The sequence below is a fragment of the Cryptomeria japonica genome, chromosome 6, assembly GCF_030272615.1.
Source record: "Cryptomeria japonica chromosome 6, Sugi_1.0, whole genome shotgun sequence".
Taxonomy (NCBI): domain Eukaryota; kingdom Viridiplantae; phylum Streptophyta; class Pinopsida; order Cupressales; family Cupressaceae; genus Cryptomeria; species Cryptomeria japonica.
In genome coordinates this window covers 545,264,813-545,278,293 of record NC_081410.1, presented here as the reverse complement: position 1 = coordinate 545,278,293, position 13,481 = coordinate 545,264,813, and the positions used below count along the sequence as shown (strand labels likewise).

General features: G+C 35.2%; 1 protein-coding gene across 2 annotated transcripts in view; it reads right to left on the bottom strand.

Annotated features, from left to right (window-relative positions):
• Positions 1–3,662, bottom strand: part of LOC131073022 (vacuolar protein sorting-associated protein 51 homolog) — a 184,207-nt gene extending 180,545 nt beyond the window's left edge. The window contains exon 1 of one of the 2 annotated variants that reach the window (XM_058009362.2): positions 3,241–3,662. In XM_058009362.2, the coding sequence (XP_057865345.2) occupies positions 3,241–3,411 (171 nt within the window). In that variant the 5' untranslated portion in view covers positions 3,412–3,662. The remainder of the gene's footprint in view (positions 1–3,240) is intronic. The other variant, XM_058009363.2, reaches the window with a different exon arrangement.
• Between the last annotated feature and the right edge of the window lie 9,819 nt (positions 3,663–13,481).

Below are 13,481 nucleotides of genomic sequence, written 5' to 3'. Positions count from 1 at the left end.
TATTGGGATATTTAATCATGTTAATGCTTCTCTTCAAGAGTTTCTTGAATTACCATGTCTTCAAGCTTAAGAGGGAGCTTGGTTTATTCACTTGAAGGTATGCCTTGATCATAATGATTGTGCTATAGATCCATTTCGTAAAAGTGAAGTAAGCAAAAGATTGACATTTCTCATCTTTGATTTATGGCTGCCTTCCTTGATTGATTCTTATATTATGCAATCTTCATGAGACTTGATTACCACAATTTTATATTAAGAATCAAGAGGGAGTTCTATATGGAAGTTTTTGAAAATATGAAGCTAGATGTGTAGCTCATAGTTAGAAGGAAACATTTGCTCTTGCTGCTAGATATACTAATCTTAGAACCTATATAGCTAATGTTGCAGGCGGGAAGTTAGATATAAAGATTTATTTTCCTAATGTTGTTTATATTGAATAACTAGAAGGTTATGAGAATCAAGATAGAGAATCTCATGTGTGCAGATTAAAGAAAAGCTCTTTACGGCCTCAAGCAAATTTTTTGAGCTTGGTATGAGAATATTGTCAAGTATTTGATTAGTTTAGAATCTTGCAAGAATGATGTTGATTCTAATCTTCACTTTAAAGTATTCAATAGTGAACTACTAATTTTGTTTCTTATATATATGTGAATGATTTATTTCTAACTGTTGGAAATAGTCTCATCATTAGATGTAAGAAAGAATTAGCCACTGAATTTGGAATGAAGGATCTAGGCCTAATGCATTACTGTCTAGATCTAGAAGTATGGCAAAGATCTTATCCTTAGTCAAGAAAATATGTCATTGATATGATGGAATGTAAATCTATGTCTACTCCTATGGAAACTAACTTAAAGAAGTTGAGTATTTCTACAACTAATTCTGATTTTACAGATCCTTCAGAGTATAGGCAGTTGATTGAATTCTTGATGTATCTAGTTAACATTAGACCAGATATTTGCTATGGAGTGAGTGCACTTAGCCAATTCATGAACCAGCCAAAGCATGTTCACTTGGTGGCAACCAAGCACATCCTGAAATACTTGCGTGGAATAGTTGGCTATGGGTTGAAGTACCCAATCAACACAGTGATCAATTAATCACTACTCTGATTCTGATTGGGCTGGAAGTGTTGCTAACAGGAAAAGCACTTCAAGAATCTGTTTCAGCTTGGGTTCCGCTCTGATCTCTTGGGCTAGTAGGAAACAGTCCTCAGTTGCATTTAGTACTACAGAAGCTGAATACATTGCTTCAAGAGTGGCAACTAGAGAAGCAGTTTGGCTTCGCAAACTTCTTGTTGGGTTGTTTGGACAACCTTGGGAATCCACTGTTATTTATTGTGATAATCAGAGTTGTATTAAATGTCTAATAATCCCATGTTTCATGACAGGTCAAAACACGTGGAAACTCATTATGACTATGTTCGTGATATGGCACAAAGAGGTGCCATCTAGCTGAAATATATCAGCATTGTTGAGCAGGTTTTAGATGTTCTCACCAAGCCTCTAGCTCAAGTGAAGTTTGAGTACTTCAGAGAGAAGCTTGGAATTGTGGAGAACATAGTATTGATTGAGAGGGAGTCTCAATCCAAGTGATGCAATTTAGTTTGCATCTCCCACCCTCTGCAGGCAATGCAAGGTGGGGTCACTCTCTGCGAGCAATGCAAGGTGACATTGTATTCTTCTCTGGGAGAAAGCTGAGGTGTAAGACCTCTTCCACCCTCTGCGGACAATGCAAGGTGGATCCATCCTTTGCGAGCAATGCAAGATGGACATCATGAAATGAGTTCATGATATTTATGTGTTTTATTGCAGGTATACTCTATGAAGCTTATACATTCATTCTTGCGGGCAATACAAGATGAAAGTCATGAAAGGATCATGACAAGTGGTAGATATCCTCCCTAGCTAAGAGGGAGTGTTGAAATAGTAGCTAGCTCGAATACCTATCTATTGCATTTTAATGTTGTCAATGACAATTAAAATACACATGTATTATCTATTATGTAAATCGAATTTTGGGCTGGACAAAGTCATGTAGCGTGGAGAAAATTAATTGTAACTTGTAACGTGGTGACACTAAATTGTTACTTAGGGCTGGGCCCAAATACATGTAACTTGTAATTTGGTCTGACCCTAATTGAGCAATGTAACATGTGGTCCTATATTGAATGTAACTTGTAACTTGTGAATAGGGCAGACCCTATCTTATGTATCTTGTAATCTTAACCCTATGTTTTGGCGCCAAGTTGAAAGGGCCGACCTAGAGTGAATTGGTAGGTTGAGTCACATATATATACAAAAGCTTAGTCATTGTATTAACACACACTCAGCGAATTGTCTTCAATCAGAAAACTATCTCCTTCAATCAGCAAAATTGTTTCTCTGAGACAGCGATCTTCACTCTAGAGACAGCGAACTATTCTCAAGGGTAGCAAACTTCATCTTGTGGACAGCAAGCTTCATTTGAAGGCTCTGAACTATCATTGATGACAGCGATCTTCATCCTAGAGCAGCGAACACTATCTCTGGGGCAGCGAACCTCCTTAACAGCAGATACTCTATGCTTAGAGATAAGTTTATCATTTATCCTTAGTTGAAGGCGTTATCCTATTATGTATAGTTTGCTGGTTCTGATTGCTTCAAGTGTTGAAGCCATATTGTAAGATACTTCTGATTATTGCATAATAAGATCTGAGATCTATAGCTAGGTTTTTCACCTCCAAGAGGGAGGTTTTCCCAGGGTATTCTTGGTGTTCCTTGTGCACATTGTTTTTGCTTTCTGTTATTGCTATTTTTGGTACAGTCTGATCCTAAAATTAACACATTTCAAGGTTCCATCTGAGAATTGTGGAATATAACCACTTCAAACTTGCAGTATCGACATATTATCGAAACATTTTTTGCCCGAATTCAAGCGTCAGATATTATTTCTTCATTTTCTGCGTGGAAACCCATCTGTAATCGAACATTTAGCCATTGTAGACATTCTTATTTGCAATTAATTCCCTTATTTGGTTTAGGCACTGATCCTCCAAAGGGTGCAATGTGGATCTGCAAACCTTAATCTGCTTAATTGCCTGTCAGCCGCCCCACATTGCAGTCAAATTTGCTAGAAACTAAAATAATATATAATATACAAAACAGGGAGGTTCAAATTAATGAGTGGGTAGTGCTAAGACAACAGACAAAATTCAAGTAATCTGAAGAGCATTGATGAGTGAAGCAATGTAAAACAGACCAGGGCATTCATGTATCTTTGAGGATCGAAGTCAGGCGTGTCGATGGAATGGAAGGTATCGGTTCTGGCAATGGCATGGGAAGGAGCGGAATCGCCGCCATAGAAACTTGTTAGCAGATCTCTGGTTCGTTTGGCTTTTTCGTCCAGAGACAAAGACAGATCTTCCCCCATGCCTACGATCTCCGCTGCCCGACCCAAAATTCAATGAGACTTTTAGTCGCTCGCTGAACTTGAATCTTTATGCCGAATTCGTTACTTATATGAACAAGACCAGGTGACTTTCTATTTCCGCCGATTGCAGCTGCAAAAGTGAAATGTATTAATCAATCGCAAAAAAAACCCAGAGAAGCCATATTCCCGAACACAATAGTAGACCTCTCGCAGAATTCAATAGTACCAACGAATTACAGTAAGAAACTTATTTTTTAATTCCCAAAACGTCGCATACCATGGGATAAAGATGATTATTATTAAAATTAAAATATATTATTATATTCAAAATAATTTTTTAAATCGATGTTTAGATACAATATTTGATGTGTTTTAGTTAATGATGAATATGTTTCTTTAAGAAATATATGGTTTAGTTTTTATTATTAATATCACGTTCTTTTAATACTATAATTAGTAAAGTTTAACTAATTTAATTTAAATTTATTATTATGTAGTAAAATTTGGAATATTGAAAATTAGAAGAAATGAAAAATATTAAATTAATTATAATAATTGATACATGAATATTTATAGTTTTTATTATAATTTATGAATTTTTGTTCTTAGATATATTGAAAATAGAATATATATAATATAGATATAGATATAATCAATAATATATAAAACAATATTATTATATAATATTATAATAATATGATAGATTTAAAGAGCACTTGTAGGTTAAATATAAGAGTGACATGAAAGACAAACATATAGTTAAAATAAAGTAGTCCTCCACTTATTGATATTAGTAATTTCTAATCAATGTAAATCATGTATATTCTCATAGATAGAATTTTTCCTAATAGTTTGAAGTTCTTCAATGGTTGAATAAGAATGTTAGTGCAACCACATTCCACTTATACACTATGTAGAACACAAAATCAATGAAAGGCATGGGAAAGTTGTGTCATTAAGCACACCACACAAAGTAGAGTAGGTTTACTATGAAATCCATCAAAAGAAACCATCTTAAAAGAGAAAGCTTAAATAAATTGTCTTCCAAAGGTTTATATGTAGAAGAATTTGTTCATTAAATGGCCAAACATAATTTAAATCACGTGTATATTTTTAACCAAAGTAGTTCATTTTTCCTTCCAAAAATGGAGTTTGTACAACATAGACTTTACCTTTTTCTCTACACTAACAAATACAAATACAAGTATGTTATTTACTTTTCGCAACATATTCTTCAAGTGCAAAGTAGCCAATGGTATTTGCCTTGTCCTTTAACATCATCATTACCCTATTAGAGAATTTAATCCATTAGAACATCAATTTGAAAATCTTCTATTTTTCATAGATAGAGGTGTGAAACGTTTAAAGAAAAAGAAAATCTCTATAGGGTATAGGTGATTTTGTTGTCCAAGTTTTTAACCTTTGCTTATAATCTTTTATACAAAAAAAAAATATTCAATACATTATTGCTAACATTTTAAACAACAATCAAATGCATATCAAAAAGAATAAATATTATCATATTTCAACCTTTAATTCAACATGATAGTTTGTAGGAAAGATGGATTAATAATGTAATTAATTTAATTTTTTTGTATTATTAGTTATGAATATGTGTTGATGAATAAATTTATATGACTATTTTCAATTGATTTATTATAAATAAGGTATTTAGGATCTATAATTAATAGATATTTTTAATGATGCAAGAGAATTGAAGTTAACTTAATCATCTATGTCTACAAAGTGCATTGTGTCGTCATTTGTATGTGTGTCAATTGATGCAATTGCCTTGAGAAATAACTTGTATCTTCTCAACACCATGATAGTCATTCCACGAGACATTGTCTTTTTAGTTCATTTGGTCCAACACTTTGTAGGCATCCACCAAACTTTTGCACTTGAGATACAAGTAAGTTAAGCTTAGTATGAAAGTTTGTGCACTTGATAGTAATGTATTTGTATTTCTATTGTTTAAGTGAATTTTAATCAATTTAAATAATATTTTATTAAAATACACGTTATATTTAAAATTAATAGTTTATCTATTCAATTTCACTTATCTTTTTATGGGAGTTAGAAAAGCTAGGAATGGTGCCATTTTCAAATCTAACCCAATTTTCCCATGATGCTTACTATCTTTTCTTTGATGGGGCTTCCAAGAGGAACCCTAATATTGTTGGGGGAGTTTGTTTCTAAACAGAAATCGTTGTGTCATATTTGTAGTTGACTTGGGCTCTTCCACCAATAACGATGTTGAAGTTAAAACTTTGAGATTGGGGATGTTTCTTGCACTTGAAGGGGGGTGCAAAAAAATTAAGGTTTTTTGGAGACTCCAATCTAATTATCAAATTAATTAGTTTAGTTGATTATTTCTATATATGTTCCTCCCATCACTTTATATATTGTAGTGTCATAAATTGTAATAGGTACAATTCACACCTCATGTTTGTGATACTACCTTAGCATGTGTCCATTCCCCCTAAGTCAGTTTTGGTCCTCTTTACTCCAACCCTGATGTCATATGTTAAAACCATTGAGTTGTCCCCATCCTAAAGTTTCCTTCTCCCGATTTTTGATTTGATAATCCTATTTTTGGAGAACCAAGGCATGGAGCACCTTGGTCCTGGACTAAGGCACCCCAAACTACCCTGGTCCCCCTTAAACAAGACCCGATTTGAATCTAGGCAAGCTTTCTCCCTCCCCGATGGATTTTAGTCCTCATGGCTACACTTGACTTTTGGAGGTCGGCCTAATTGGTAATTTACCTGAATTTACCTAGGGAACCCTATATAAAGACATCCCATCAATTCATTTTGAGATCCACTACCTATCCATAATATTCATGCATGTGTCAAGAATTCATCATATAGCATTCTCAAGCATTCAAGGCAGCATTTCATTCTTCAAGAATCATGGAGAAAAGTTACATCAATCTTCATGCAAGAATGTGTGTTTAATTAGGTCTTCGTATTCTTGTGTTTTTCATGCCATTACATTCCACATTTGTGATTACATTCAAAGAACATGCATCTGAAGGAACACAAATGGACCACTAAGAGGGGGGTGAATCAATGGTAACAAAAACTTTAACTTTCTAAAAGATCAAAGCTCTACTGATAGAGGCCAAGCAACTATAAGCAAAGATATTAAACTAATTTGCACACACACACATGGAAGGAAAACCCATAACACAAGATATACAAGAAAAACCCACAATGGGGAAAAACCTCGGTGAGAATGTTGGTAGAGTCTACTGCTCTACTCTAGCCTCACAAGTAAAAGTTTGATTACACATTTATGGGAACCAACCCCTATCTGATCACCCACTCAAACAATTACAATGAAGATAAAAGTTACAACTACATATTGAATACCTTGTTACAAATGATGTTTTGTAACTCATAGCTTATTTTTCTTGAGATTGATTTAGCTCTTCTTTGCTCACAGGTTTTGTCCTCTACACTCTACTATCTATTCTTTATATCTCTGCTGTCAATCTCTTATCTATGCCTTTTGTTTTCTTTCCATCTCTATTCACAACTCTTTGATTTCTTCTCTGTATAATTTCCTTACTCTGTCCCACTCTGAGTGTATTACCTTTTGAATTCTTCACACACTCTATTCTACCATCTTTGTTTCATGTTGTGTATATCTCTACTTTATTTTCCGCTCTACACTATTTTATATACCACACACACACTTCCCTTACTATCTTTGTTCTCTACTATCTCACGCTATCCTTACTCAATTCTCTATATTAATCATCTCTTCCTTTTACCTCTTATCAACCTTCTTGTCAATAGTTGAATTGAATGCACATCATGGCATGCAGGTTTATTTGATCCTCTGTCTATTCCTTTCAAATAGATATTTGCCATCATTAAATGCATCATCTTCGTCTTTAGATTATTCTTCTGTGTTCAAATTACTATTCTTAGTAATCGTAGGTCTGATATCTCATTTGTAGATCCTCTCGAGCCTCACAAATGATCTTCTACTTTCTCTACATGCTCTGCAGCTACAAGATTTAAATGTATCCACCTCCTCAGCTTCAATCATAACAATTATATTGGATTGGACTGATAACCACTATTTTCAATTAATCTAAATGGCTCTTCTCTATCAACAATTAAGTCCCATCTATCAACAGATAGAATTTGATTTGTCTCATAAAGACCACGTCTTCAACATCTCCTTCTTCGTCATTGGGTCATCTTTGGTCAATGACTACATGGACCTCTTTTATGTCGACATCACCCTTTTGTTTTCTTTTATCGCTATATTGCAAATGGCTTGGCTATTCTTTTATGCAAGTTTGAGAAACTGCTATAACCCTTTCCCTTCTCCTCGTGGACCCTTTTGTCACTATATCGTAGAAGACTTAGTGATTAGAAATATACTATGTGCGATGTTGCGGTGAAGTTTACCTTTTATCACCATATTGTAGGATGTCAAGCAGTCCGTTGATCATTGACTGTGATACTGTGATAGCCTTTACTTTAATCACTATGTCGCAGGTAGCTTAGCCAAGGTGGGGTCCACACCCTTTCGCACTTTAAATTCCTTAGTTCCTAGAGAACCCACTTAGTCGATTAACCTTATTTAAGGCGTCAAGTCTCACTTACATAAAAAAGGGGCCCTGCCCTTTGCTTTATCAGTCTATCACCATTTGATGGAAGTCTAACTCATTTAGTCCTCATTGTCATCAAGTCTCATTCCACCCAATCTTCGATCCCTGATAGTGTTGTGTCAATGGGTCCTTCGCTTTATCAATTTATTGCCATTTGATGGAAGTGTAACTCATTCAGTCCTCATTATCATCAAGTCTCATTCCACTTGATCTTCAATCTTTGACAGTGTTGTGTCAATGGGCCCCACACAAAGTCATATCGGTCGATTGCAATGTAGGGATCTTTCTGTACACATATTCACTTGTTCTATGTTTCTTAAAGAGTGCAATAACTCGATGCTTCGACAACAGTATCCCCATGATCGACAACTTGTGCGGTGATGTTAGTACAATACCAATTTGTAATAATTTCAAAGGATCTCTAGTGGTTCCAAAAAAGACATCTCTTGAGAATGTGCGGAGACCACGATGATAAACAATGTGATATCTACTCTTCTTTTTGCCACCCATCTTTGGTCAATGCAAACATGTTGACCTACGAAATAGTGACCACCCTTTGTTCTTTGTATGTGCATGTGGTGATAAACACAGTGTTTGACCTCATGTGATACACTTCTTCCATTTGATTACCCCACAAGGTCATTTGCCTCTAGTCGTCCTTGTTGTAGGATGGCGAGGCTACCTATTTCTCCACTATGGTGATAAACACAGTGTGTTTTGTACTGCTTGTAACAGCATGTGGATAACATAGTGTGATATGTTGTACTGCAACAACACCTTTCTAGAGTTAACCCATTTCACCCAGTTCCTTCACAACTCTATGTCTTTGTCCTCTATCCACCTTCAAGCTCAATAGCTAACCCAAAAATGTGTTCTTTATCTTCTTTGTGGCCTTTTGCTAAATACCTTCACAAACTTCATGCTTGTTCCTTGCACACATACAATCAATTCTACTCAACCTCTAAGACACTTTATCATCCAGCATCTAAGACACTCATCATGTTGCATCTTCATACTTTGCCAACATGAGACAACTCCACATCAACTAATCTGCTCTTCATTTAGGGAATTCATCAACTTGCATCTATGTCCAATGGATGTCTCTACATCTTTGTCCAGTGCATCTTCTAAACTATTGACATCAATGACAACCTAATGCCAATAGCATCATCAATCTTTCTATCAACCATTGCCAACCTCGGGTATATCTCCTTGCTTTTACTTGAGTGTTTATATTATTTAATTCAAGGTTAATTCCTAAACCGACATTTAACCCAAGGCAAACCCCTATCCACAACCCTTTTTTCTTTCTCTCTGTGTATAGGGAATTAACTCATTAGTTATACTCAGAGATCCCAACAAAGTTGTCAATGATGAACAAGTTCAGCTTTCAACAAAGAGAAAATTGAAGGACCAAGGTGAATCTCCACTACCCAGTCCCAAAAAATCAGCTCAAACTTTTGAGAGCATGTTCTATTTCTCTTATTTTTCCCAAATTCCTATTTGTGGCTTTGTTGGATATTTGTAGTAGTCTGTTTTTACCATTCCTCCTCAATTATCCCTTGTCCTACCCTAATTTCATAGTTTACATCCAAATTTCAACTAGAAAGGGAGTGGAAAACAAGAACTAGTAAATCTAATAAAAATTTCTATTTGGATTGGGGATAGATCTATTGGATTCACCCCTCTTTAAATGTATTGGTTACTTAAGTATTGGTAGAACCCTAATTTTACACCATTACATTTTGGTGAACTCAATGTAAATTATATTACATTAATTCTAATTTTTAGATCTAATTTGGGGTGTTTCATAATGGAGTTTACTAAATCCAATTGGTTTTCTATTTCACATGTGATTAAATTATTTTTTAGTTACATTATCAAAATCATGTGTTGGATAATGGTTTCTTTCACTTTACATTGATTATTTTCATCCATGGTACTATTACATATTGCATCTTTATAATTTCAAAGATATTTCCTACTTGCAGATCATCTCTCAAAGATTTTTTCCATATTGTATGTTTATTTTATGATGATATTTTTAATAAAATGCATTACATGTGTGGATCACATAAAAGATGTTGTAGACAATGATAGTCATAGAAATGACAATTAAAAAGATAGCACTTGTACATATCCTAGGGTATCTCATGCAAATGAATAAAGAGTCAATACTCCTATCAAGTATCTCTCTGATGGAGAGCAAGCATTCAAGAGCAGCATGACACCATCTTCTTCTCATGTGCATACTATAGTCGAAGGGGGTAAAGATCAAAATTTTGGTATATCAATCTCTCTAGATCCTCTTTATTTTCATAAAGGTTATCTTTATCATCAACATATTTGTAGGGAAGATGATATTATGCATTTTTTTCATGACCTATCTCCTCACATAACATTAATCAAAGATTAAGCTTTGGATGACAAGAACATGTTGACGGGTGTTTTGACACACTCACCTATAGTCAGGTAATTTGTGTAAACACTCACCACCTCTCTTGAAAAGAAATCAATTTCAAAAAACTAATTACTCCAAGGTCTCTATAGTTGGGTCTCGACGGTGATGGATAGCTTGGTGGTTGATGCAGTTGTACCTATAAAGGGGCATGCTGGTTGAAACAAATCCCAATAATTTCCAATAAATTTTTTTTTTGTATTTTATAATTTAAATTCTCTTTCGAAATAAACTGCAAAAGATAGATCAGGGAAACAAGAAAGTAACAATGAAACTAATACAATAACAACTTAATGAACTACTCAATTAGTACCCTACAATCCAAAAATCATCAATATCATTCAAACCAGCATTCAATAATGGATCTCCAATAAACATGCAAAGCCATGCAACTTCACAAATTCATGGAAAGAATATCATCACAATATCTTTCTATCACACTAATTATCATACACCACTTGCGTGCACAATATGATTCATAAAGCAATAAAACATCAGACCAAAACAAGTTGTTGATTTAAAACAATAGACATTACCAGACTGCAAAGAACAAACCCATAGTACATACGCATAGATTAGGGAATCTATAAGTTGCTTCTTGTATTAACTCCAAAAAATTCATCACAAAAAATACTCAAATTCATAACAATCTTCATAAAAGTAATCTAAAATCTCTAAGTGGGCCTCAAGTCATCAATTTGTGGACCCTTAACAATGAACTAATATCTCCAATTTATAGAGTTTCTTGTCCTACTTTCTAGGAAATAAACCTATCTAAATTAAGCTCTAAAAAGCAAGGAGTCGCAATTGACATGCAAGTCTCTGCCTTGGACTCCAATTAACTACTATGAAATTGGGAGTAAGAAAGCACTACGAAAAATGGTGTTGCATGAGCCAACACTTCGTAATCATGCAGAGCCTGTTCTATAATCAAGGTACATGCTTGAAGAAGAGTTGAAGTCCCAGTATTGGTATCATGCAAAATTCTTCAAAAATATTATACTATCATTAGCAACTCCCTGCTTACCTTTCACTTCTTTTTATAGCTCTTATAATTGCTAATGATACATGCAACTACCTTAGCAGGAGGATCTACAACATGCTTGATTCTAAACTTGTATTTCTTCAAAATCTCTTCTGCACTCTTACTTCTATCTTCTAATTTCTTTATTATTTCTGAAGCTTTTTGACATTGGGCTATTAAGTATGTATATATATCCATTAACTACACATCAAATTGAGTAGGAGCTGCAAAATAATGTGCCTCATATGCATCCCATTGATGGAGTATGTTGTCTTCCTCCATGTGTCCATCACTAGTAATACCAAGCCCAAAAATGCCCAACAACTGCCCCAAAAACTTTTCATACTTCTTTATTGCACTTAGGAGAGGAGAATGGGAGTCTATTATGTCTTTTCCATATTTTTTAAGCATCTCGATCTTCAACTCCAAAATGTATATATATGACTGCAAATTTTGAACACTATCTCTGCCTAAGAGGTCTTCACCTATTATAACATCCTCCTCAAGATTCAAAACCTTATTCAAAATTTAATATTATTTACCAAAAATGTTGAGCTTTTGCTCCCACTGTTGAGAACATGAAGCTAGAGCCTCTACTACCTGCATGGCCTTCCTATACTCTGTCATAGTATTTTGCAAGAATAATCTAATTTTAGAGGCATTTGTCTGTGCCCATGCATTTGTTGCAGTTGCCACCATATCTCCTTCTGGGAGTGATGAGGTTGAAGGTAGGTTATCATCCACCCGTACATCTAGGGGCTTGCTCATCTCCACTAGAAATTGTTGGTACTGCTCCAACTATGCCTTCACCACAGAGTGAGAGATGTGCTATTTTTCTATTCGGCTTCTCATTATGCTAATTGCAAGCTCCAATATATCAAACTCTCCCCATTTGGTTTGTTTACCTAATTTTACTTGTGAAACTTGGTACTTGGGGGAGCTCTGGCCTTCACCTTGTGTAGGAACTGCAACATCAATAGTCACCTCCCCATAACCTATCCTGGATAAATGATGCACTGTCATTGGCTTCTTCATTTTTCTTGGTTCTTCAGTGATTGTTGTAGTGTCACCTATGGTAGCACCACTTTCTTTTTCTTCTCAAAAGTGAAACTTAACTATTGTGGCGAGTCCTTGTCTCTGTCACTTTCATGTAGTACAACTTCAGCAGTCACCATATGTACCTTTGACTACTCTTCTACTTCATTCTTTTCCTCTTCTTTTGTTTTCTTAGGACCTTGAAGCCCTTGGGCTGAAGCAATTTGCCGAGACAGGTTTGCTTAGAGAGCAACATCAATATTTAACTGTTGTTGTTGTGCAATTCTCCTATCTTGTCACTTACCTCCTTTTCAAACTCTTTACCATATCCATCTGTGTTTGTTTCTTGTATTTCTCCCCTGACAACTATTTCTTTTCACATATTCTCTTGGTCTTCTGGAGTTAAAACCAATCTTTCATCTTGTGAATCCTCAAATTCATTTTGTACTCCTTCCTCAAGTGGTTGCTCAACTGGTAAATCATGTTTCTCAATGTCCATGGGATCTACCGGTGTTTGTTTCTTGAGTCTAAGAAACTTCTTTTCTTTCTTTTTCTTGGCCTTTTTCTGCACTAGTTGCACCACAGGTTTCTCATCCTCCTAGTCCGAATCAGACTCAATATTATGAATGATTACCTTTTCTACAACCAAAGTAAATGATGTGGTTATTGGAGGTAATGTGGTTGATGTTGCTACAGAAATACCAGCTAGTGCTAGCACATGCACTGTCATAGGAATGGTAGTGGTTGTTGATGTCAAAATTGGTGCCTATGTGGTTACAGTAGGTAGAGGCTGAGTAGATGTGGATGTTGTATCAGGAGGGGGTTTAGCAGTCTCATCAACTTTCCCTTGTGCATCCTTCTCTTTGGTACCCTCTCCTAGTGTCTGCCCAATGGCGACCCTGACGGGATGCACTTCTACT